The 23,044-nt window shown below is 53.7% G+C and overlaps 9 protein-coding genes across 9 annotated transcripts; 4 read left to right on the forward strand and 5 right to left on the reverse strand.

Moving 5' to 3' along the window:
* Nucleotides 1-155: 155 nt before the first annotated feature.
* Nucleotides 156-5,696, reverse strand: BO82DRAFT_300168 (type I polyketide synthase; the record flags this gene model as incomplete). The annotated part of the gene is made up of 3 exons (XM_025632045.1): nucleotides 156-1,500; nucleotides 1,549-5,302; nucleotides 5,353-5,696. 3 exons carry the CDS (start codon nucleotides 5,694-5,696, stop codon nucleotides 229-231), a joined length of 5,370 nt encoding a protein of 1,789 aa, XP_025496563.1. The 3' UTR covers nucleotides 156-228.
* A 417-nt stretch (nucleotides 5,697-6,113) lies between these two features.
* Nucleotides 6,114-7,172, forward strand: BO82DRAFT_380055 (putative metallo-beta-lactamase domain protein; the record flags this gene model as incomplete). Its single annotated transcript, XM_025637731.1, has 2 exons — nucleotides 6,114-6,269; nucleotides 6,321-7,172. The coding sequence occupies 2 exons, from the start codon at nucleotides 6,114-6,116 to the stop codon at nucleotides 7,098-7,100; spliced, it is 936 nt and encodes a 311-aa protein (XP_025496564.1). The 3' UTR covers nucleotides 7,101-7,172.
* A 193-nt stretch (nucleotides 7,173-7,365) lies between these two features.
* On the reverse strand, nucleotides 7,366-8,277 carry BO82DRAFT_325424 (SDR family oxidoreductase; the record flags this gene model as incomplete). The annotated part of the gene is made up of 2 exons (XM_025632872.1): nucleotides 7,551-8,277; nucleotides 7,366-7,500 (listed from the first exon to the last, which is right to left on the reverse strand). The coding sequence occupies exons 1-2, from the start codon at nucleotides 8,211-8,213 to the stop codon at nucleotides 7,366-7,368; spliced, it is 798 nt and encodes a 265-aa protein (XP_025496565.1). The 5' UTR covers nucleotides 8,214-8,277.
* A 180-nt stretch (nucleotides 8,278-8,457) lies between these two features.
* On the forward strand, nucleotides 8,458-9,447 carry BO82DRAFT_350101 (nuclear transport factor 2 family protein). The gene is made up of 2 exons (XM_025634058.1): nucleotides 8,458-8,841; nucleotides 8,902-9,447. Exons 1-2 carry the CDS (start codon nucleotides 8,635-8,637, stop codon nucleotides 9,154-9,156), a joined length of 462 nt encoding a protein of 153 aa, XP_025496566.1. The 5' UTR covers nucleotides 8,458-8,634; the 3' UTR covers nucleotides 9,157-9,447.
* A 31-nt stretch (nucleotides 9,448-9,478) lies between these two features.
* On the reverse strand, nucleotides 9,479-11,307 carry BO82DRAFT_360686 (class I SAM-dependent methyltransferase; the record flags this gene model as incomplete). Its single annotated transcript, XM_025636780.1, has 3 exons — nucleotides 9,479-9,709; nucleotides 9,767-10,009; nucleotides 10,426-11,307. The coding sequence occupies 3 exons, from the start codon at nucleotides 11,305-11,307 to the stop codon at nucleotides 9,479-9,481; spliced, it is 1,356 nt and encodes a 451-aa protein (XP_025496567.1).
* A 158-nt stretch (nucleotides 11,308-11,465) lies between these two features.
* Nucleotides 11,466-13,016, reverse strand: BO82DRAFT_85909 (uncharacterized protein). Its single transcript, XM_025641604.1, has one exon. It carries the CDS (start codon nucleotides 12,861-12,863, stop codon nucleotides 11,625-11,627), a length of 1,239 nt encoding a protein of 412 aa, XP_025496568.1. The 5' UTR covers nucleotides 12,864-13,016; the 3' UTR covers nucleotides 11,466-11,624.
* A 1,152-nt stretch (nucleotides 13,017-14,168) lies between these two features.
* On the forward strand, nucleotides 14,169-15,801 carry BO82DRAFT_300183 (uncharacterized protein). Its single transcript, XM_025632046.1, has 3 exons — nucleotides 14,169-14,548; nucleotides 14,596-15,096; nucleotides 15,162-15,801. The coding sequence occupies exons 1-3, from the start codon at nucleotides 14,309-14,311 to the stop codon at nucleotides 15,684-15,686; spliced, it is 1,266 nt and encodes a 421-aa protein (XP_025496569.1). The 5' UTR covers nucleotides 14,169-14,308; the 3' UTR covers nucleotides 15,687-15,801.
* A 4,245-nt stretch (nucleotides 15,802-20,046) lies between these two features.
* On the reverse strand, nucleotides 20,047-20,695 carry BO82DRAFT_85976 (uncharacterized protein). The gene has a single exon (XM_025641605.1). It carries the CDS (start codon nucleotides 20,552-20,554, stop codon nucleotides 20,171-20,173), a length of 384 nt encoding a protein of 127 aa, XP_025496570.1. The 5' UTR covers nucleotides 20,555-20,695; the 3' UTR covers nucleotides 20,047-20,170.
* A 1,518-nt stretch (nucleotides 20,696-22,213) lies between these two features.
* On the forward strand, nucleotides 22,214-22,916 carry BO82DRAFT_397547 (uncharacterized protein; the record flags this gene model as incomplete). Its single annotated transcript, XM_025638940.1, has 3 exons — nucleotides 22,214-22,225; nucleotides 22,348-22,501; nucleotides 22,603-22,916. 3 exons carry the CDS (start codon nucleotides 22,214-22,216, stop codon nucleotides 22,914-22,916), a joined length of 480 nt encoding a protein of 159 aa, XP_025496571.1.
* Between the last annotated feature and the right edge of the window lie 128 nt (nucleotides 22,917-23,044).

Below are 23,044 nucleotides of genomic sequence, written 5' to 3' on the forward strand. Positions count from 1 at the left end.
CCCAACTCAGGCACCAACCTACTATCCCTTCATCTTTCTGAAGACATTTAGATAGAGGAAGTTGAACGTGAAACTATACTGGGGGCTACGTAAAATGCCCCTTGAACTTACAAGACGATATTGAGTGCTGCGAACTGAAGTCTGTATACGTATTGCAGATGATGAACAAATTGGCGCGAAAAGAGCTGTCACACTATTTCCACCAAGATTCAAAGGACAATGCAAGATCTAACTATAATACTCCTCCAACCACGATCGCAAAGCCCCGATCGTAGGATACTCCAGAAACAGACTCCCGGCCACCACAATCCCCAGTTCCTCGCGGAACTTCTCGGCGATCACGAGACTCATCAGGCTGTCCACGCCCAGGTTGGCAAATGCGGCATCATCGGTGAGATCGGACTGCTCAAGACCGGCCTCGTTAGCAATGAGGACCAAAGCCTTGCCGGATGTGCTGTCGGAGTCAACAGCAGGGGTCGCAGGGGTCGCAGGGACCGGAGCGGGAGCGGGCGCAGGTGCTGGTGGAGAGGCAGGGGTCGATGCTGACGGTATGACCTGAGCAGCAACCGCTACCACCGCAGGCTTGGACTGCGAAACAGTAGGAGCAGACGCCGGAGCAGACACGGCAGAGCCCGCGCTACCAGCAGCAGCATAGGACTTCGCGATCGACGAGTCCGGCGCGGCGAAGAAGCGGTTCATGAGGATGCGGGGGTAGCGACGAAACTGGATGCCTCCCACCATCCCCACAATCACATCATCCTGGAAGACATACACATCCCCAAGGTACACGGACGGGTCGTCGTCGGTCGGTATCATCTTGACATACGACCGGTACTTCTGGCCCGCGACCAATGGCCGCGCGAAGCGCATACTGTCCCATCCGGGAGTCACGCAGAATGTGTTGGCAGTGTCGCTCGCGTCGGAGACGTTCATGATGAACCCGGCCAGATGCGCCACGCTGTCGATGAAGTACGGAGGCACGGTGTAGCTCCCTCCGCCAGAGACGTGCTTGAGGGTGACGTCGGCAAAGGCCTCGAACTCGTGCATCACGACCGCTTGCATGCCTCGGTACTTGTCAGCGTACTCCACAAGGTTGTTGCCGAAGAGGGTGTACGCCATCTTGTGCGAGAAGCGGTTGGCGATTCCCTCCGCGGCCAGACGCTCGAGGGTCTCAATGCGGCCTTGCACGAGGTGCGCGAGCGGGCTCCAGGATGAGAGCCAGCCATCAGCATCGCCGTACACCACGCGGCAAGTTGCAAACGGTTCCGAGGTGATGCCGTCGTTGGCGACGTTCTCCCAGACGAAGTCAGCGGCCCCGGCGTTGATATCCGCTGTTGTCGCAGTGACGCGGAAGTACTGCGGTACTTTGGTGTTGCTTTGGGCGACAAGACCCTTGGTCACCTTCAGATCGGTGATGTTGACATGCACGGTCTTGGCCGCGGGGATGAGCTTCTTGTAGAGGTATTCACCGAGGGTGTATACGATGTCGCCATGGATGGACTATTTAGTTAGTGAGAGCCCGAGGCAGAAGGGTTGATAAGCACTTACGGACGTAACGACACCACAATTATTCATTTTGTGTCCGTGCGCAGCGGCAAGGAGATCCGGATGCATCAGATCTGACTGCATGACTACCTTGCCGGACGATCCGGAGAAACTCTCCTCGATGATTTGCTGCACAGTGGTGGTGCTGAGACTAGACACCGGGGCAGCCGCGGCCTGTCGATTGATGCCTTTCTCAGCATCGTAGAACGTATTGCCCTTGGTGAGCGCCCAGTCGCCTCGGTACTGGATCCAGTAATTCTTCTCGTTCCAGCTGTAGGTGGGCAGATCCAGAAGACGAAGCGATGCCTCAAAAGGCCGGTGGAACTCATCCCAGCGCACCTGCAGCCCGGCTGTGTGAAGCTGCCCCAAACTCGCTGCAAGAGTCGTCCAGTTATCCTCCCCACGACGGAAAGAGCCCACTGTTACAGGAGCAGGGTCGAAGCTGGCCTTGATAAAAGCCACACAGACCGGGTGCGGCCCGACCTCAACCCAGACAGTGTCCTTGTCGACGATCGATGTCTCTTGCGCGTTCTGCATGGCAGATAAGAAATCGACTGTTCCGCGCGTCGCCCGGCGCAGGTACTCGGCATTGAGTGACTTTTCATCAAAGACGACTTTACGCAGCAAGGGGGAGATAATAGGCAGCGTTGGTGGTCGGAAGATGACGCTCTTTCTAGCGGTCTCCTCAAACACCTCCAAAATGGGATCCGTCTGGGCGGAGTGAAAAGCAAATGGCACATCAAGGAAGATGACCCTATAGCCTTTCTCCTTGAGAGGGACAGAAACGGCTTCCATCTGCTCGGTGGTTCCCGAAAGAACAGTCTCCTTGGGGCCATTGACGCATGCAAGGTCATACGGAAGGTCCTTGACGGCATCCTCAATCTCGCGTCGCGACGCCTTGACGGCCATCATCTTGTGCGTTCCGGCAGTACACAAGGACTCCAGCATCTGAGCACGGGACCCGACCAGGAAAATAGCGTCGCTGGCGGACAGGACACCGGCAATAACAAATGCCGCGTACTCGCCGAGACTATGTCCGGCGACGACTTCGGGTCTGATACCCAATGTCTCCCAGTATTTGGCTAAGGCAATCTCGACGCTGGTGTGAGCCACTTGGGTAATGACGGGCGACCAGGCGTGGTCCTTGGGAAAACTACCATCGACGGCTGGGAGGAAGGATGGAAAGCCGTGCTGTTGACCCAGACGGTCAAGGCTATCGAGTTGAGACCGGAAGAATGGGGAGTGGTGGTACAGCTGCAGGTTCATCGACTTGTCGGCGGCGCCTTGGCCGGTGAAGACAAACGCGACTGGTGGCGCTCCGGTTGTCGGAATTGGCTTCATGGACTCGACACCTTCCAGTTTGGAAACAAGCTGTTGCTTTAAGCTGCTCATGTCTGTAGCGGTCACCGCCACACGATGGTTGTGGTGATACCGTCTGGCTGTTAGCGAGTACGCCAGGTCAGCCGTAGACACATTTTGATTCTTGTCCAGGTAGGCAACCAGCCGCTGAAGATTGCCCTTGAGGGATATTTTACTCTTGGCTGAGACTGTGAAGACATGACTGGGTCGAGGATCGGATCCAAGTCTCTCTCGCACTGGACCCTCTTCCAGCACCAATGTGGTATTACCACCAGCCGCACTGAAGTTGTTCACCACCGCAATGCGCTTTTTCTCTGGGATCCTAGACCATGCTGTAGTCTCGAAGGGGATATGCAAGTTGCGCCTGTCCATGTCTTTAGGAAAGCCCGGGTTGATGTCGGTTTTGATGCCGACATGAGGCGGGATTGCACCTTTTTGCAGCATAAGCAGAACCTTGATAAGCGCCGTCACACCGGCAGCAGCTTCTCCGTGACCAACGTTAGCCTTGACAGCACCGATATGAAGCGGCTGCTTGGAGGTTCGTCTCTTGCCCTTGACGGGGGCAAACACGTTAGTGATAGACTCCATCTCTTCGGCATCGCCTGCTTGAGTTCCCGTGCCGTGAAACTCCACGTAGCTGACATCAAGCGGGTCAATGCCGGCCCGCGCCATGACCTGCCGATACAGATCTGACTGGTGGCCGGCATGAGGATGTGTAATAGAGACAGCATTAGCGGAGTGGTTGGTAGCCGCAGCTGGAATCACGCCGAGAATGTTGTCGTTGTCCGCCAATGCATCGTCCAGCCGCTTCATTACAATCGAGCCGACACCGTCAGCGCGACAGTACCCATCAGCCGTGCAGTCCCAAGTCTTGCACGCGTTGGGCGTCTTGGTAAGGAAGTGGCCGTTACAGAGACCCGCGAACGCATCCGAGTTGGTGAGCACGTTGAGACCTCCTGCGACGACAGTGTCGACATCGCCTGCCCACAGGGCAGTGCAGGCCGCCTGGATGGTGGCCAGACTCGACGAGCACGCCGTGTCACAGTTGAAACTCGGACCCGCGAATTTGAAAAAGTAGTTGATGCGCCCAGGACCAAAGGCACGGCATCCACCGGGGATGAAGTATGTGCTGATCTCTTGGCCCGTATTGACCTCCCGATAGTCGTCACTGGCCTGCCCATACCAGGTGCCGATCCGGTTTAGATTCGTCGCAGGCGTGCGGTTCGCCACATATCCGGCTCGCTCCAGGGCTTCATATGCCGTGACGATGGCCAAGCGCTGCATGGGGTCGGTTTGTTCCGCTTCACGGGGCGACATGTTGAAGAACGGTGCGTCGAAAAGGCCCGGCTCGTCGATAAAGCACCCGTACGCGGTGTGGCTGGTGTTCATCCTCTTTCCAGTTGGATCGTGATGCGAGTCAACATCAAAGCGATCAGCCGGGATTTTGCGATGTACATCCAATCCAGCTTCAAGAAGATTCCAGAACTTCTCTGTATCCGTGGCACCACCTGGCATGCGACAGGACATGCCAACAATCGCAATCTTCGACTGCATGGAGCCTCCAGGTAGGTATTCCCCGTCGTCAGCATCGGACCCGACCCACGTCAAGAAATCGTCGGTATCAACAGGGAGATCGGTCATGTCAGACGTCAACGCACTCGAAAGCTGCTGGGCTGGAAGGGAGTGACGAAAGACCTTGATGTTGACAGCGTGAACGTCGGTCTTCGCGACCCGCTCTGCAACACCTCGGATAACATTGTCCCACACGATCTGTTTGGTCATTACTTCAAAGATCACCTGCTCGAACAGGTGTGGTGCACTGGACGCGACAAATGGCTGGCCTGAGCTGGTGGACATGACGGGAACGACGGGCCTGTATCGCGCTGGTAGCGAAGGGGACTGGACAACTGCCTGTGCGTCTTCACGCGTATAGATATGCGCTGCGTGGCATAACCCACCATAGACCGGGAGGTGGGCAAACTTTCGATCACGGAACGAGGCATAATTGCGGAAGAGGGCCTTGAGTCGAGAGGGGGGTCCGCTTACAGTGACCGAGCTTTCGCTGATAGCACTGACAAAGATCTTACTAGCTGATGGCGTCCGCTCCTTGGCTTGGATGTTATCCAGCTCTTTCTGAGCTTCATCGACGGTTATCCCATGGACGACGTATGCCCATGACTCGGAAGACTCCGCATCAACAGCCTCCAGGTTATGCGAGACGTCGCCCACGAACACGCCAAGACGAAAGGCAATGCGCAGTACTTCCACACCAGCCGTGACTGCATCGTCCAGGGATGTGGAGACTGCAACGGCTGTTGAGACCAGTATACCCACTCCCAAGCCAGTCAGTAGACTGTTGGGCCCGGTTGCCTGGTCCTCTGGGTATAGCTCGCAGTGCCTACTCAATCAGTCCAGCGCAGAAAGAACAGACAGAAATGAGAGGCTTACCCGATGTACGTCCCCAGCTGCAGCACGCAAAGCAACACTCCATCGATAGACTGAGCAAGCGGTCCCTTGCGTAGCTTTGCCTCACCAGCCAACGTCGTCACGGACTCGAAAGCAGGAACAAGATGGGCTAGTTCCGCGCGTAGCTGGCTGACCTCATTTCGCAGCGCTCTTGTGGCCTCATTCAAGAACCGAGCCAAGATGGGATGGCTGCCGTGCTTGCTGTGGTTGTGTAACCGGCGCAGAAGGTTCGAAAGGTCGTCTGTGGGAAACTCGTTGCTGAAGTAGAGGGTCTTAAGTCTGGTGGGTAGGTCCTGGGCCTCTGCTGGCGGAGTATAGGTTACCATGTCGAATGAGACTGTTGAGGCTGACGACGAGGTAGGCAACATGCCCTTGGTACTACTATAAATGGCAGCAACGTTATACCTGGAGAGGGGTAGAGGATGGATATCAGGCGAACCGAAGAGTGGAGAGTGTCTAGCGCACACGGAAATGCGAAGGAGAGTGAATCAAGATGTTCGATAAATGAGCCACATTGACATGGATGTCCAGGATAAATAACCAAGTCACTTCCTGTATCCTGAGGTTCTTGCCACCACATAGATTAGCAGCAGAGACAAATAGCCCGACTCCCGAGTCGGGATCCGGACAACGGGCTAAGCAGACGTAGCACCCCCGACGGGATATACAAATGAATCTTGCGATTTTCCGGTCTGAATTCTCAGTATTGTTTTCAAACCTGATCGTTAATCCCAGGGTCAAACATGGGTGAAGGAGGCTACCGACAGATCAACAAGACTCTCAATGTCTGCGCGTTTGATAACTATCTCGTCACGCAGCAATCACGACTACCCAAACTGCTGGATGTCGAACAGCTCAGCCCACGGGTGCTTCGAGTCCTTGGTCAGAATGCAGGAAAGGTATGCCCCTCACCGGTCGGGCGAGATGTTCGAACCTGATGGTCAGTTCAGTTCACGTTGCAAGGAACCAATACCTATATCGTGGGCACAGGGCAGCACCGCCTTATCATAGACACCGCACAGGGTTACCGTGAATGGGCTGATCTGATCGACGACACACTATCAAACCGATCCATCTCGTTGTCCCATGTGTTCTTAACCCATTGGCACGGCGACCATACCGGCGGCGTTCCTGATCTTATCCGGATGTATCCCCACCTGGTCAATGGCATCTACAAGAACTCGCCCGAGCAGAGCCAACACCCCATTGAGGACGGTCAAATCTTCCAAGTCGAAGGTGCGACCATCCGCGCAGTACACGGACCAGGTCATTCGCACGACCACATGTGCTTTATTCTTGAGGAGGAAAATGCCATGTTCACGGGCGACAATGTCCTGGGTCACGGCACGAGCGCCGTCGAGCAGCTGGGCATCTACATGGAAACGCTCCGGAAGCTGCAGGCTCAAGGGTGCAAGACAGGCTATCCCGCCCACGGTGCCGTCATTCCCGACCTAAATCTCAAGATTGCCACTGAACTGGCACAAAAGACACGTCGGGAGAAGCAGTGTCTTGCTGCGCTGGGTCGGATCCGGAAGGAAAGGTCCACGGGCCAGTTGGCTAGTGTCACTGTTAGTGAGCTTATCGATGTAGTCCATGGCACTCGGGTGAATGAAGACGTGCGCAAAATGGCATTAGAGCCATTCATGGAGGAGGTTTTGAGGAAGTTGGCTGAGGATGGGAAGGTGGCATTTCGGGTGAGGAAGGGGGTCAAGACCTGGTTTGCTCTTTGACTGCTGCAATATGTCACCACACTCAGCATTGATTTTTTTGATCCACCATAAGTGTATTTTCTCCCTGTCAGCTCATGCGGTGCACCAGTCAACTTCATCAGACTATTAAAGTTCCAGTCGCATTGTCATACAGTTCAAAGCCCGGCCTGGGATCTATATCTTACGGATAGCCACAAATCATTCCCAGGCAGTGAAACAATCGTAAAGTCTGTAAATCGGTGCAAGATGAAGCTTTATTGGCTATAAAGGTCTAGAAACAAACTGTCTAAGCAGCACCACCATCAATGCCAAGGACCTTCCCATTCACCCATTCGCTCTCGTTCGAGGCCAGGAAACACACTACTTTGGCGATATCGACGGGGTAACCGCACCGGGTCAAAGGCGAGACATGAGCCACAATCTATAGTGTTTAGCGTCCGAAAAAGCATTACGCAGAACAACGGAACTCACATCTAAAATCTGCTCCTTGGACAGCTTGTCCGCGTTGGGCAGATAGTCCTTGGCCGTCTCATGAAACATGTCGGTCACAGTGCCGCCGGGCGCCACCGCATTGACGGTGATCTTCTTGTCGCCACAGTCTTTGGCCAGGCAACGAACGAAGGTATTGATGGCGGCCTTGGAGGCGGAGTAGAGCGAATGCTTCGGCACCGTGAAGGAGTCGGCGGTGTTCGAGCTCATCAGAATGATCCGGCCATTCGAGTTCAGGTGCTTGTAGGCTTCGCGGGCGACGAAGAACTGCCCGCGGGTGTTCACGCTGAAGACGCGATCGAACTCTTCCTCGGTGACCTCGCTGAGGTGGCCAAATGAGACGACTCCGGCGTTGGAGCACACAATGTCAATCCCGCCGAACACCTTGACGGCTTCCTCGAAAAGCTTGACGGTCTGGGGCACCTGGCTGACGTCGGCCTGGAGCGCGACGGCATCGGACCCCAGCGATTTGATCTCCTCGACAACCTGGTTGGCGGGACCAGCGGATTTGCTGTAGTTGACGATGACCTTGGCGCCGCATCGGCCCAGTTCGACCGCCATCGCGGCCCCGATGCCGCGACCGGATCCGGTCACGAGAGCGACTTTGCCATCGAGACGGTAGGGGATGTACGAGATAGAACCCATTTTCAGAGTGTCGAGGACTTCTCAAGAGCACGACGCGACGAAGAATATGTTACTAGAAGTGTAGTTGCGCGGGTCGATCAAGCTATTTGTTCCCAGTCAGGGCTATTTTTCTCTTCCGAATGCCGTCCGTCCAGTTGTCGGGTCGTGAAATCCCCCGTTATTGCCCGACCCCCCATTTTCCGACCACAGGATGTCAATACATCGCAAGGGATTTTCTTTCTTGTTTTGTCGTCACCCGGTTGCATTGATGCTTAATATTCGCCCGTCATTGACTCCATTTATCAAACGGATATTTGTTACTACAACATTCAGTTGTCTTTGTCAAATCCAAGCCTTGAGATTATCTATCTTCTCAGTCGAACAATCTGGATATCCCTCCAAAACCACATTTAGCACCTGTACTACTATTGAATGAAATTCAATGACCGCCCCAGCGTCCATCCAAGCAGCAACACTGCGGCGTTTCATCTCCGCCTGGGAGAAATGGGACGCCCAGGAATGGATCTCCACCTTCTCCGACGATTTTCAACAAGTCACCCTTCCCCACAGCCTGAATATCCCCGTTCGTTCACGCAAGGAAGTGGAGATCGTTCTTCCTGCTCTCGTCGCAACCGTGAGGTCATACCAGGTACTTGACTCAGCAACGTTGGCGATTTGGCAAAATGTCGAACAATGTTGACCCAGATAGCTGCAAATTCACCACGTCATCCATGATCCAGAACACCACAAGGCGGTGGTGTATGCTGCGTCTACGGGGAAACTTCCGTGGGGAGACTGGAACCTCGAGTACGCGGCTTTTCTTACATTTACCGAAGACGGAAGGAAGATTGCGAGACTCGAGGAGATGCTCGATACCGCGTTTTTGCAAGATTTTGGGCCGAAGTTCGGGAAGTACCTGCAGGAGAATGGGGGGCCTGTGGCTGTTGCTGCTGGGGGGAAGTAAGACCCGGGATTGAACGTTTGGTCCCTTCCGCTGTAATAGAATATTTTATCCCTGAAACATAGCATGTGCACTGACTCTTGCATCGTGAATTACGGTGGGTAATTTCATGAAAATGCGGCATGAATCTGCACACACCAGACACCACTGTATTCTGTTTGGCGAGGGTTGAAGGAGCTGAATTTGGGTCTGGCCTCGGAAGATGTGAGTTACCCAGGACACGATCAGGTGTATATAAAAGCCAAATAAGTTCAGCTGAGGGTAGAATGGCGCCAAGTATGAAAACATCACATTCAGTTAACATCAGATATGCATGTGCCAGTCCTCAAGCCTCCTCCTGTCCCTTAATGTACGCTTCCAACTTGGGCAGAAAGCTCTTCATAAACACCCCGTCAAACATCTCCTCGATCCGGTTCACGGACCCGCCACTCTCATCGAACCACACAAAACAGGCGTGTTCGTTCTTGTACGGCCCGAAGGGCGAGTCGGCCGTGGTGATGGCATAGATAACCGCCTTGCTCTCCGCGGGATCATGGATGACGTTGTGCACCGTCAGCTGGGTAGGATGTTAGCTTTCTGTGGATCTGGGACCAAGATCTTTGAGATGCTGTACCTGAAAGTTGGTCAGAATCGACATGAGCTTCGGGAAGAGCTTCTCGGTGATGGCCCGGGTGCGAGGCGGAACCCCGGAGCTGAAGGGCAGAGTCACCTGGGCGCAGTCGTCCGACCAGCTGGCCAGAAAGCCATCCGGTGTCCAGCCTTTCCAGCCTTCGATGAATTTGTTCAAGGTGGCGGTTTGTGTCTCGGCGGGGGCGGGCATACTGGCAGTTCTGTAGCTGGTCAAACGGTCGGAGGTCTGAGTGGAAAATACATACAATGGGGATTTCCACCACCAAGTCTTAAGGTGATATCAGGTAAGGATTCGGGGCATTCAGTCAACCCGGACGTCGGCTCAAAGGGCACGGAGTCGGAATGGCCCCCTTCGAAGAAACACCCAATGAGCAATTACCCGACAGATCCCTTCAGGGGGACTGTTTCAGAGGAAGCAGCGAAGCAACAAGCGGGAATGGTATCATGAATTTGCACATTCAGCGACTTTCCAAATCAGATGAGATTGGGGACCGTAGGGTCCATCTTGGAACAAATTACGTAGGTGTAGAGGTAAAACTAGGTGGTTCAAGCTTCGCGTCACATTCAGCACCACATCATATTCTCAGTCTGCAACTATCGTCGAGTAGCCAAAATAATCTTCGCAGGCCAAGTTCCCTTGACCTCATCGTCCCCAATGAGATCTTCCATCTCCTGCCACAACTCCCCGAAATGCGGATCTTCCCGCGCGAACGGAAACGACAGCACATGCTCCTTGACACCCTCAAGCTCCGTCACAAAGCTCCACCCATCCTCCTGAACAAAGGTTTCCACATCGTCAACCCCAGTATAGACAGGCTCGTGGACCTGCACCTCAGGCGGCAAGGGAGCCGTGATGCCGCCGTTCGCCATGTTGAGGTGAATGCGCTGCGCACGGGGAAGCCACAGCCCTCCATCCAACGGGGCGACATTGTACTTGCCCTGCGTGCGGGCCATGACGGCTTCCAGCTTCTCCGGGTCATCGGCCTTAGCGAGTAAGGCTCGACCTCCGGAGTAATTGATGCGAGTGTAGACGTCCTGAATACGGGGATCCTCAAACTGCGCCGCTCCAAAGGCTGCGCAGGCAAATGTGCCCCCAGAACGGAGTTGGCGCGCGATTACGCTCATTGCAAGCGGCTGGTCGCAGAAATGCATGACGTTGGTCGCAAAGACCATATCCACGCTGCCGGGAGCGATGTCGTCGCTCTCTTCGACCCGGGCAGCGCGGTAGCTGAACCCATCGTTCCCGAGACGACCCTCGGCGAGGACGACGTTCTCCTTCGCGATGTCGGAGATAATCACATGCTGGAACTTGGAGCGGAGGATGTGTGCGTAGGGCCCGTTGCCGGCGCCCACATCGTGCACCGTCCCGAACTTGCCCCCGTGCGATTGGTGGTAGTTGAAGAGGCGCTGGAAAAAGACGTCGGGCGCGGAGGGGCGGCCTTTGAGGTAATTGTTCCAGAAGGCTTTGCCTTTGTCGAAGAGTTGGTCATTGGAGTTAGATGACAGAATTGTTGCTGTTGCCATGGTGTGTGGATGCACTGGGTTGGCAGATGCGGTGGTGGTCACTGTGTACCGTACCTGCCAAAATATTTAAACCCCGTGGACTCGCCTGCACTGGTTGGAAAACAGCGTCGGATCTCGGGGTTCGGGGGGTAGGGGATAGAGCGCCGTGGTAAAAGCCAACTCCATCTATTCTGCATCTGCAAGTGGATTACAAACATCATGTAACACTGTGCATGCACAAGAGAAATCATTACCGGGGTCTGATTTGACCCCCTCGCTCTCCGGCCCCCTCCAAGCCCTAGTAGCCCCCTCTCTCTGTGTATGGTGCAGCGGGATCATTACCTCCGCAAGCGGTCCACAATAGCCCTTGACAGGTCACACAGACGCTTCCGCAGATCCGTTTCCAGAGTGTTCACCAAGCCGGGTGAGAATGGTTTCAAGAACGCATGGAGTCCTCCTGCAAGGGGGCTGGTCATGTGCAGCGAGGGGTCACAGGTGTCCTGCGGCTCCTCCCCAGCCGTTTCGGAGATACGACGCAGCCGCTGTGACAGTCGATCGACGGATGCCTGGACGCCTGCGAGTTTGGAGAGGATGCGCTGCACGGCAATACGCTGTTCATCCTCGCACGCGCCGTCGGTGGAGGGGGGGCCCTGCAGGACGGGCTCGAGTGGGTCTTCGCCTGATGCAGCGCCCGTGGCCGCGGTGTACCATGCAATGACCCGAAAGACTACGAGAGACAGGGTGATGAGCAGGTAGCTGTCGTTGGTACAGTTGCATTGCAGAATCTTCCGGACGGTCTCACTGGTCTGCTCGTTTTGGGCGAGAACCCGTTCGAAATCGGGCAGCGCGGGCGTGGTGGCACCCGGACCGTTGCCGCACCCCGGATTGCCCGGGGACAGATCGGCTAGCAGCGCAAGAGCACGAGCCAAGCATTGGCAGCCGGCCGAGGTGGGACTGCTGATCGACAATGCTGGATTGATGTGAGGTCGTACTGCAGATGTGGGAGATGTAGGGAGCGTGATGAGCTCAGGTGCAGGGAATGAACCCGTGCGGGTGTCGTCGAGGCTGAAGTCAAAGAAGGTGGCTGCATCATCTTGCTGTTCTAGAGGAAGTCCTACGGCCGATGCGAAGAGCTCGTCTAAATCTGGGAAAGAACTCGCGGGCAGGGATGATAGGCAGTTCTCGTCGAGCGATCTCAAGGCCCCAAAGATGTCCGGGTATGGTGAGCATTGTCTCTGGAGATCGAGCGCCGGGGAGAGCCCACTACCTCCCGGTGTGGACGGACTGGTGGTATCGCTGGCCTGTGCTGACGTGAATGTGGGACTTGGTGACGCTGTGGCGGTCATTGTCGCTGTCATCGTCAAAGCCGAGTCCCTTCGTGCTCTGGGTTGAGTCTTCCCCGATGTACGACCTGCACGCTTTGCAGTGCTATACACGCAGGGGAGATCTCGTTTGGCACAGCGAGCACAGCTCGGCTTCTCTTTGGTGCATCCGACTTTGGTCGCCGCACACAAATCACAAGATTTGCGCAATTTGGACGAGGCGCGTGAAGAAGCGGTCGGCAATGGTGAAGCCATAGTATGGACCTGGAAGAAGGGAGGGTGATTCAATCGCCCAACGGGGAGTAGAGAATGCGACGAGGGCGTGGTCCCATCTTCTTAATGCTGCGCAATCTACAGCCCTTGCGGACTGCGAACTATGGTGGACAGAACTTCCCAATCACGAGCTGTGGCTTATGTCGATCCTATTAATCCCAGCTTAGACCAGTTTCCCGATTTATAAGGCGCCAAACAAAGGGTACTTAGTAGGCAGTGATGCTCCTCTTCAGCCGGAGTCACTGCGCAAGCCTTCGACTTGATTGGTATCCGGTCATCGATAAAAGCCCTAGTTCAAGTAGCACCACTCACTCCGGCCCACCTGGCAGTGTAGTCCCAGAGGCAATAGTAATGGCGAAACTCTAGCCAATGATCGGCGAAAGTGACGTGCTGCCGATAATCAATCGGTCCCCTGATCTTATGATGGCTTCCTATTGCAGGAGTCCCCGATATTAAGGCTTCCCTCGCTTTGACCTATTGATAAGCTCTATTTGAATTGATGCTGACGTGAGATCTTCGCCACTCATGAATAGCCTGAATATCAGGGAGCAAGGATCAGCGGAGATGGCTTTGGTTTGTTGCCCCAATAGGATTCTCTTCCCATGTTACCCTCAATCATTTCCAAGGCGCAGATGCAGGATTTTCACCACCCTCGAGTGTTTCTATGTGCATGGTACCAGGCAATGACTCTAGACCATCTAGCCGCCGGTGGGGTAATCTATTCATGAACACCCCTGTCATGGCGTGCACAGCTCCGATGTGCCCCTTCCCCCCCAAAATCGTCCCCATTCGTCATGATTTCATGCTCCAAACAAGCAAACACTCCACGAGGACTATTCTGGTTTTTTTTTTTTTTTTTTTTTTTTTTTTTGCTGGGATACGTTCTGGTCACAACACAAAAAAGCTTGGTCCGCACCATGTCTCGTTTATGCATTGCGCGGAGAAACCCGAAGAGTTGAAAAGGAAGAAGAATTGTTCACTTACGCACCGCAGTCTAGTGCTGACCGAGACTGACGGCGCGTTCCGCCTAGCGTTGCAGCGCATATCGCAGCTTTGCCTGTTTCTTATCAAGCTGCTGCAGATAGAATGTCCGACCGAGACACTCGTAAGCAATGTGCGGGGATTCTAACTCCCGAAGCTAGGAATGAAGGCAAACACTCTCCAGTCCTGCAGGACACGGCGTCACTGCACAGCTGTGAATATCCTCTGCAGCCCGTAAAGCCCCGCCGTCGGCGTGATGAGGGCCACGGTCACCCTGCCTCAAATCCATCGCAGGATCTGGCCAAATACATTCTACACGAGCTTGCACACTCCGAAGGCTTTTCCATCTCGCCGAAAGCGGGGCATCGTGGCCACCATACGCATAAAGCTGTGAGTTTGGATTCGACGGACGGCTATCAGCTCCTTCCTGTCTAACCTCCCATGACATGGCGTACTTAGCTCAATTGGAGGCAGTTTCGAGGGATCTTTCGGCAGCGGTCGAGGAGCTTGCCTCGCATTACAGGAATGGAGGGATAAACAGTCTAGGTGCCCGACCACCACAGCTGCTACCCACAGGAGCACCTCCAGATGTCCGCCGAGCAAGAGAGTCCGCGTTGGCAAGTCTGACTAGATTGCAAGTCATGCTGGCGGAACCGACGGATTTGCTGCAAAACCTGGCAGGCCAGGTAGTTGCCATTTATCCTCAGTGAGATACTGACTAACCAAAAGCTAGGTGCAATTACTTGCCTGTATACAATGGCTTGGCGACTGGCAAGTTCCAGCTTGTATCCCGTTGGAGGGCACCGCCTTGATCAAGGATGTTTCCAATCTTATCGGGGTCCCAGAAAGCCAGCTCAATCGGGTTATCAAAATGGCTACAACCGGGGGCTTTCTCCAGGAACCGCAGCCCGGCCTTGTGTCCCATAGCGAGATTTCCGCAGCGTTTGTGACAAAGCCCTCGTACCTCGACGCAGCCATGTTCTTGGCTGAAACGGCTGCCCCTGCCGCGTTGACCAAGGCGACAAGTATAAAGCAAGATTCCGCCTCCGATGAGCGAAAGGATGGGATCCCTTGTCTGTCTGCCTTCGCCACTGCCAGTGAAGCCCAATTGCCCCGCCTCCAGCGGCAGTGGCAGGCCTATCTCCGACATGGAACGGGCCATGTGTGCGACATGGCGATTGATGTCCTGACTTGTCTAGAGGGAGTTCGCACGACGAATGAGTCTATTGTTGAGGTAACGAACTCCCCCATCACCCGCAGCCCGCTGGTCATGTCGCTGATCTAAGTCTGAGTGAAAAGGTCGGCGCACGATCCACGGAACGGGCCATCGCTCTCGCAAACCAGTATCCATCGCTCCGCTTTACAGTCCAGCTCCAATCCTCCCGACATGACCGACTTCGGACTTCGAATCCCCGGATAACCATCTCGCATCGACCACCAGGATCACCACAGCCAATTCTCAACGCAGCACTGTACATCCTCAATTTTCCCATCCCCGTGCCAGGCTCATCATCTGCCTTGGTACCGACGCAGCTCGTGGCTGAACTTCGCGCGCATCTACCTGCGTTGCGGCTTAACCGGTCGGCTACGTTGGTCGTAATCGCTCCCTCGACGTCGGACTCTGATGAAGGGATTAGGTTGACGCGAATCCGCGACCTGTCCCTCCTACAACTGGTGAGGCAACGGGAGCTGGGATTGTCCGAAGTGATCAACCTGCTGAACGGAGTCAGTGACGGGGAGGGAAGACTGGTGCTGGTGAATCAAGTGCGGTCGGCCGGAAAGTATGGGGTTGTTGCGTTGGAAGTGAAGTATCAGCCTCATTAATTTGGCAGATAAGAAATGCGTGTAGCGATTGAAAGCGATCATCTCAAATCTACAAAATATGCTAGTGTCTCTCAAGGCCATGCCCCTTTGGTGCTTGATCAGACTGGCGCTGTTCAAACCTGCGGACTAAAGCTCAGTTATTACTAGGTGGTGTCGAGCTTTCAGTTGATGGACACCTACCTAAGTTCATCGAATGCTGTTTCTCTGTAATGCAAGCACAGAACCAAGTTTCTTGACTCCTCCCTTGGCACTTCCGGAGCCATAGTGACCGAGCTCTCAATTTCTGGTTCGATCCACTTCAGAGTTCGCAAAGAAATGATCTGTAAATAGAAGTGGCGAATCCACGAGGCGCTAGGAGCGGAGGTATTGCAAGAGCTGCAGGAAGTCGAGAGTCGACTCAAGCGCTGCCCACCAATCACAACGCACCCAGAGAAACCATTGACAATTGGAAATCGCCCTATGCATCGATGTGGCCAGCATTCCCGGCTCAGACCCTGGCTAGTCTACCCTTTGCATTCTGTGGCCTCGGGGCGCCTGTCTCCACTCTGCGTACCTTTGTCATGAGGTTGGATGGGTCGGGTTGGCGCCGGTGGGATCGGAGTTGGAGCGGGGGACAAGCCACCTTGACTCCTTCACTCTGCCCTCTCAGCAGCCAACCGGCGCGTGACAATGGGGCACTATGCCTTGGCCCATGACTCCCGCATGACTCTTTAGCTGATGAAAGCTATTCCACACTCTTTCCCCGCACTTGAGGATGTCGCAGGAGTAGACCTGGACGTTGGCAGTCTGACGAGGAGAGATGCGCGATAGTCAGTATCTCCGTAGGCGCCACCGGACTCGGACTCGAGTTGATCTCCGCTGACCTTTTGCGGTTGCATTGCACGGCGCAATTCATGCCGAGATAAGCCACTGGTCCCATTCAGGGAAGAACACGCAGAACCCGTTTTCGTTAGCAGACCTTTGGAGTTGGGGTAGAACACCTCTGGTTCAAGCCACTGTAAAGGTTATACACCTTGTTGGGCTCTCTAGGTAGCTCTCCCAGTCAAATGTTCCCACCGAGAAGCATCGGGTACTTTATTCAAGTGCAGGGTCAAGTCGGGACCTAGCTGTTAATCGTGAGCCATCACCAGCTCCCACCGTTAGATTACGAGGTTAGATGATGACTTGACTCTACCCCGTACTCAGGAGGGTGTGAAGCATGCCCTGCACACTGCATCCTTTCCTACCGGGTGCGTAGGCGCTGCCGGGAACCCACCACCGCGAGATTATGTTGCCGACCTTGACTTCCATGTCTCGAGGCATCCCTTATGAGCCCTCCCCGATGACCCAACTGATGGATTCGATGAGCTTCAGCACTCAACAGAGAGCCTTCAGAAACAGCAGACACAAGACAAGCAGCCCTGTCCGGGCGACCTTCCCGCTCGGGCATTCTTTGTAGCTGAAGTCGCAAGAGTGAAGATGTTTGGATAATCCCAGAGCGTAGTGCGCTCCTGCAAACCAAAAGTGCTACTCCTCACTCATATTGACTGAGCGGCGGGGTGGTACCTCACCGTCGATGAATTGTATGACTTCAAGGCCCTGATGGCAATAGCGATAGCTTCATGCTATCTAATCATGGCGATTTATCCTACGCCACGGTGCCTCTTTTGTATCCGATGATTGGCTTATAATGCGGCCTTTAAATGAAATAGGATACCACATTATATACGACGTCATTTAAGGACAGCTAAAGGCCGGGTCTAGACTATCATGCTCCTACAGAACAAGCTGCTGACGATTGACCGGGCCGAATTACTGGCGGCAGCAAGATGGTCAACCGGTCTGTGAGGGGGAGGTTTCCGATGCCCCCCTCTCTCTAAACTAAAATCTGACAGGCATCATTAAACTAGGGTATGGACCCACCACAGCGGTCTCCCCTTCGAGGTTGTGCTCCGATTGTCTTTCGATTACAGGCCTCGAGCTACGTACTTTCGATCGAGACAAAAAATTGGACTGCATTTGGCTGCGGACGGAGAAATTGAGCCCGGTCAAAGTCCAATTAAAACGGACTGAAACAGCGCGGGTTATGCTTCCAGGCCATGTATTTTTCCGTGAGTTATCTTCACAGGATGCTGCTGAGTTGCCGCCACTCAGAGGGGACAGGCTTTCATCAAGTCGGTGTTATGGTCGCCATACCCTTGCTACTATATATGTAAACGCGAAGCATCCTAGTAAATCAACAAATCCTATCTAGTATATAGTTGACTACCCAGGTCAGAAACATCGCACGAACATGGATGGGCAATGCTGCAACGGGCACCCGGGACACAGCTGTCCCTCACAAGATTAACCGCGGCAGACCCTATTGCGCGTCGGCTTGTCGAGCTTCGCCATCGACTGCATACTAAAGACCTCGGCTACTGCATTCCTACAGCTGTAAAAAAGCACCGTTGTCTTGTACGAGGCACGTATCCGCACAGCGCGCAGAATACAGATAGGAAACCCGCGTATTATGCCGTACGTGTGTGCGTGGGAGTTCGCTAGCTTGGGGTCTTAGTAGCGGTGATCCTCACTTGTATACCGATATTTTTCTTCTTGACTGAAGAAGAGATATATCGCTGTTCGTTTTCACCTATGTGATTGTGGACCTCTGAATTCTTCACCCCTTTACAAGGGCGAGCACCCCACCTTCTACTGCTTTTGGAGAGTCCATCGGTGGCACAGCTGCATGATACACTGTCCGTATGTGTACACTAGCATTAAGTATGACTGCAGTCGACGTACAAAAAGAAAGCCGAATGAAGTCTGGTAAACACAATTTCCTTCACCCAGCTAGTGGGGTGCTCCTTTTCCGCACAAGCTCCAGGAATCCCGAGCGGATCGTGCCGATCCAGACGATAATAACCCACACAATTGGCATGGCCCCGGCCGGGTTAACCCACCACGAGGCCTCACCACCAAAACTCGTCGGCTAAGAGGTCGGGTCCGACCCAGCCTGTTTCTCAGCATGTCTTAGATTAATTCATTTAACCTGTTGATTAACTTATCCTCGTCCGAAGGGTTTTAGTGGTGATCTACAGAGTAAGGACCAAAATAAATACACAAGCTTCATAACGTCTGTAGGTTACAAACTCCAAGTTGAAATCAGAAATTTATAGCTATACCTGAAGTGATTCAATACTAACAATATTGAAACTTATCAAAGCTTTCAATGAAAACAGCTGGAGTACTAAAGCTCACTTTGCATGGTATATATCCTGTTGAGGTGTGGACTAGTAGGACTGGTGTAGGACCATTACAGCGTAGATAAGGAACCGGCAGCAGATAGGCTACAGAGTTAGGCAATATATAGAACAGGTATAGCAGGTATAGAGGGGTAGGCAAGGTGCTCCAGGCTAGCACTAGAATAACATTCATACTGTTTTTTCTCTATATAGCTAGAAGAAAAAATGAAGAGCGATGAGTATAGACGATAACTTTTTCAGCTTTACATATAGTAAAATTCTTTTTTCAGTTTACATAGGGTAAGATTTCTACTATCTATATTACTTATCTTTTTACCATTTCACTTCTTTATGTCCTGTTGCTGAAACATTTTATATATAATTTCACTTTATATTGAAGCTGTACAGGAAGTTAGGGGGGTGTAGCATCAGTTCAACAGTCTTATATAGATTACTGTTTACCGCCTACCTTTGGGGCCTTCGCTAGGTTTGAATAGACATTATAGATAGCTGAAGGTAGTCAGTCTCCAAACCTCGTCCGCCTCTCTTGCAGGTGCCATCACTCTAACTCTTGTTGCTCTGAGATCACGAGGAAGCAAGCTCGATCTATGAAGGAGAGCAAGTCTTCCAGAAGAGCGAAGGGAGGTGTGCAAAGGGCTTCAGACGGAGGCGGCTGGAGGCTCCGAGTTATAGGTCAAGGAAAGTGAATGGATGATGAATCCAGCTACGTAAGGCTATCAAAGCGAGGAACTATCACCATACAGGTTGGCGGGCTGGTGAGAAACGCGGCTTCGGCGATCAAAGGCCCTTAAGGCTGCCGAGAGTTAGATGTACAGGTTCAAATAAAATCTGCATGCATACCTTGACTAGTACTATCAGGTTAGAACTACAGTCGAATAGGATGTTTGGGGCCTGGTTATCTTCCACTTCTCCCTCTGTCTGGTATTCAACTCGTTGTTCGAAAAGCAGTACCATAAAGCCATTCGCCTAGTCCGAAAGTGAAAACCAAACAGAAACAGAAGCCTACGGCCCATCCCCCCCCCCACCTCAACCGCATCGACTCGATTACCGGCCGCGCGTCAGCCAATACAACCCAAAGATCCCGGTAATGTTCACGATGAAATACACGGCGGAGAGGCCCAGATCGCGCCAGCGCATGCCGACCTCGATCCCCAGCTGCGCCAGCATCGTGTTCATGTCCGTTACGGGGCAGAAGATGCAATCCTCGCCGGCCGCAGCCGGGGTTTTGGGGTTCAAGCCGCGGCCGCCCGCGCGCTGGATTTACAAGGCCAGGTAGGTGCCGCAGGAGGCCGTGAAGTGGTTCTGTGCGGCGGTGGGCCAGGGAATGGGGAGGAGGTCGACGGCGGCGCTGACCATGCCGCTCATGAGGTATGTGACGGGGCTGACCCGGTACAAAAAGATCCAGAAGCGGGGGAGGGCGGTGGGCTGGACCAGAATGCCGCAGAAGAGCAGACACAGGGGGAAGAGGAGGCTGGCGATGTTGACGGCGGTGAGCGCATCGTGCAGACCGGCGGCGATGGCCTGCGAGAGGGTGGCGAAGAAGACGAAGAACAGCCAGAGGAGGAGGAAGATCAAGCCCGCACGCGAGGACATGTCCACGCTACTGTCGGTGTGGTCTTGCAGACTGTTGCGCCAGAAGCCCATCGGATAGTACCACGGTCAAGGACGCCTAGGAGGTGGTTTCCGATGCTCTCTCCGCCCACTCGCCTGCTCGGCACGGCGGCAAGCGGGGCGGGTAGGATCTTGAAGGACTAGAGCACCTGCTGGAACATTCTAAGCCCACTGCTTGGCGGGCAATGTCCGCCTCTTGGGTGGCTCTCCGAGCTTGTCTTTTAGCCCTCAAGGCCTCCAGGCCGCTGACAACGCTACCAATAAAGCCAACGCTCCCAATAACGGTGCTAGCCAACGACAATTTATCTGCCGTACTCCAAGGCTCGCTGTAACTTTCAGCGAGTCTATCTCGGTCAAGGATGATCATCAGTTAAGAACGAGCGACGTGCATGACACCCGTCGTGGTGGGAACTCACTTGAACACGCAGGAATCAGCATGTGTCTGAACTGGAGTATTAATGCGAACCAAGAAGTAGGAATTATCATACGGAAATGAGGAATTCAGGGGTGTCGAGGGGATTGGTATATTGACACTCCCTTGGACACAAGAAGGGTGATCTGGGGGCTGCGCGACATAAGCATCATCATCGACGACATCACTGAAAGGGCGAATGGAAACAAAGCAGGTGTCACGCCCCGGGTTCGCGTTGAGGGTCCAGGAGACGGAAACGATATCCCCAGGAACCAGGGTATTGCCGCACTTGTCGACGGTGATACTGTTGAAGCCATAGGATGTGGCTTGAGCGGAGATGGCAGGCCATTGGAACGCTAAACATAGCAGGAATAAATATAAATAAACCAGGTCTGTGAACTTTGCAGCACTGCCAAACGAGCCCCCTGTTACCTCACATGAGACGGGGCTTGCAGAGCAAATAGCAAAAGGTATAAATCTGGGGTACACCATTCTTATAACGACAAGAGCCGCCCAGTGAGTCGACCTTGCGGAAATAAAACCGCGAATCGCGTATTTTGTAATATCACTCCAACCTCCTATACCGTGGGCGAGTCAAACCCCAAATAGAACCCATGTACCCACAGTGTAATCAAGCTTCGCTGACTGTAGGTTATCCACGGATTGGTAGCGGGATGTAACTTCATTCACTCGAGATCCACGCCCGGTGCAAATGACCACAACTAATCGAGAAAGTCCAACAAAGGTTAGCAAAAGAATACTTTTGTCACTGACGTCTATCGAATCGTGGTATATAGCTCTACAATGGACTTTGGTCGGTATACGAGCGCTCCACCTCTCGTATTTTGACTATGGTCAATTTCAAAGCACCCCACGGTACGACGAGATCATTCCAGAGGACCTTGCAAAGATGGAGTATCCTTTGTTCGCCAATTCCCGATCCTAAATCAACCGTCTTCAATCGCCCCAGATGAGACTCCTGTTCAGGTGCCTCCCAGAATTTAAGCCTTGTTCTTGAAGTTATAGGCTCCCGTTTCGCTTCCTAGTCAAGGCCTCACGCTAGGCTTATCTCGCTCAACTATAACTACCTTCTTTGCGAAGAATTGTGCCTCTAGTGAGTGTCGATCAAGGCTAATTTACAACGGACATTTTTTGGGCGCATGCAGCGGCGTGTTCCGGCCGTTCTGCAAGAGAAAGGGTTGCATACAATTATCTTAATCAGGGTGCTTACGTGGACCGAGGATAAACAGCCTCATCCGACTCTGAGAAAGCAATCGGGTATGCACGATAGCGTTTGTATCAACCCCGCATCTTTGATTGTGTCGATATATATGTATACATATAGGGAGGATTATCGCCTTGATCGGCCGAAAGCGGGAATCGATGAAGACCTTTTCTGAGGGACTATGTGTAGTCCAGCAACATCCTTGATCAAAGCTCGCAGCATTATGACTTGGTTCTCCCTGTAGTCTGCTCGCATGACTCCAATCTGCTAGCATCTGCTTCTAGTGACCAGACCGTCAAGCTGTGGGACGCCGGCAGGGGCGCCTGCGTGCTCAAGCTCCTCAGTATGTACTGTACTGTACTATACTGTACCGCACTGTCACTACACCTGCCAGGTGGCAGTGACCAACTTCCGGGACAGATCGGCTGACACTGTATCTACTAGAGCAGTTCAAAGTGACGGCGGCGCAGGATCTCCGGCTCATTCCGCAGTGGCCGGACCAGTTGGGGGCGTATTTCGCGCGGGAGGGGCTTACCGCAGTGGAGACCCACCGGGTGCAGGCGGCGGCGACGGCGCCGCACCTCGAGTTCGCCATGCACCAGTGCAATCTCCTGATGTACGAGATGATTGCCTCGCGGGCAGCGGAAGGATCCAGGGCCCAGCAGATCCGGACTTTGATTCCTCGCGTGGTGGGGGAGTCCAAACGGGGGGCGATGTACGTCATGCATCGAGTGGTGGTGGGGCAGAAGAAGCCTTGACTTCAGGGTTAAATACAATGAATTACTTCATTTGCGGCTGGAGAACATTGGCAATTGACAGGATTCGGGACTCGAGAGTGTAATGCTCCTTCCAGGAGCAGCAGCAGCAGCAGCAACAGCAGGAAGGT

Source organism: Aspergillus uvarum, assembly GCF_003184745.1.
Source record: "Aspergillus uvarum CBS 121591 unplaced genomic scaffold BO82scaffold_3, whole genome shotgun sequence".
NCBI lineage: Eukaryota > Fungi > Ascomycota > Eurotiomycetes > Eurotiales > Aspergillaceae > Aspergillus > Aspergillus uvarum.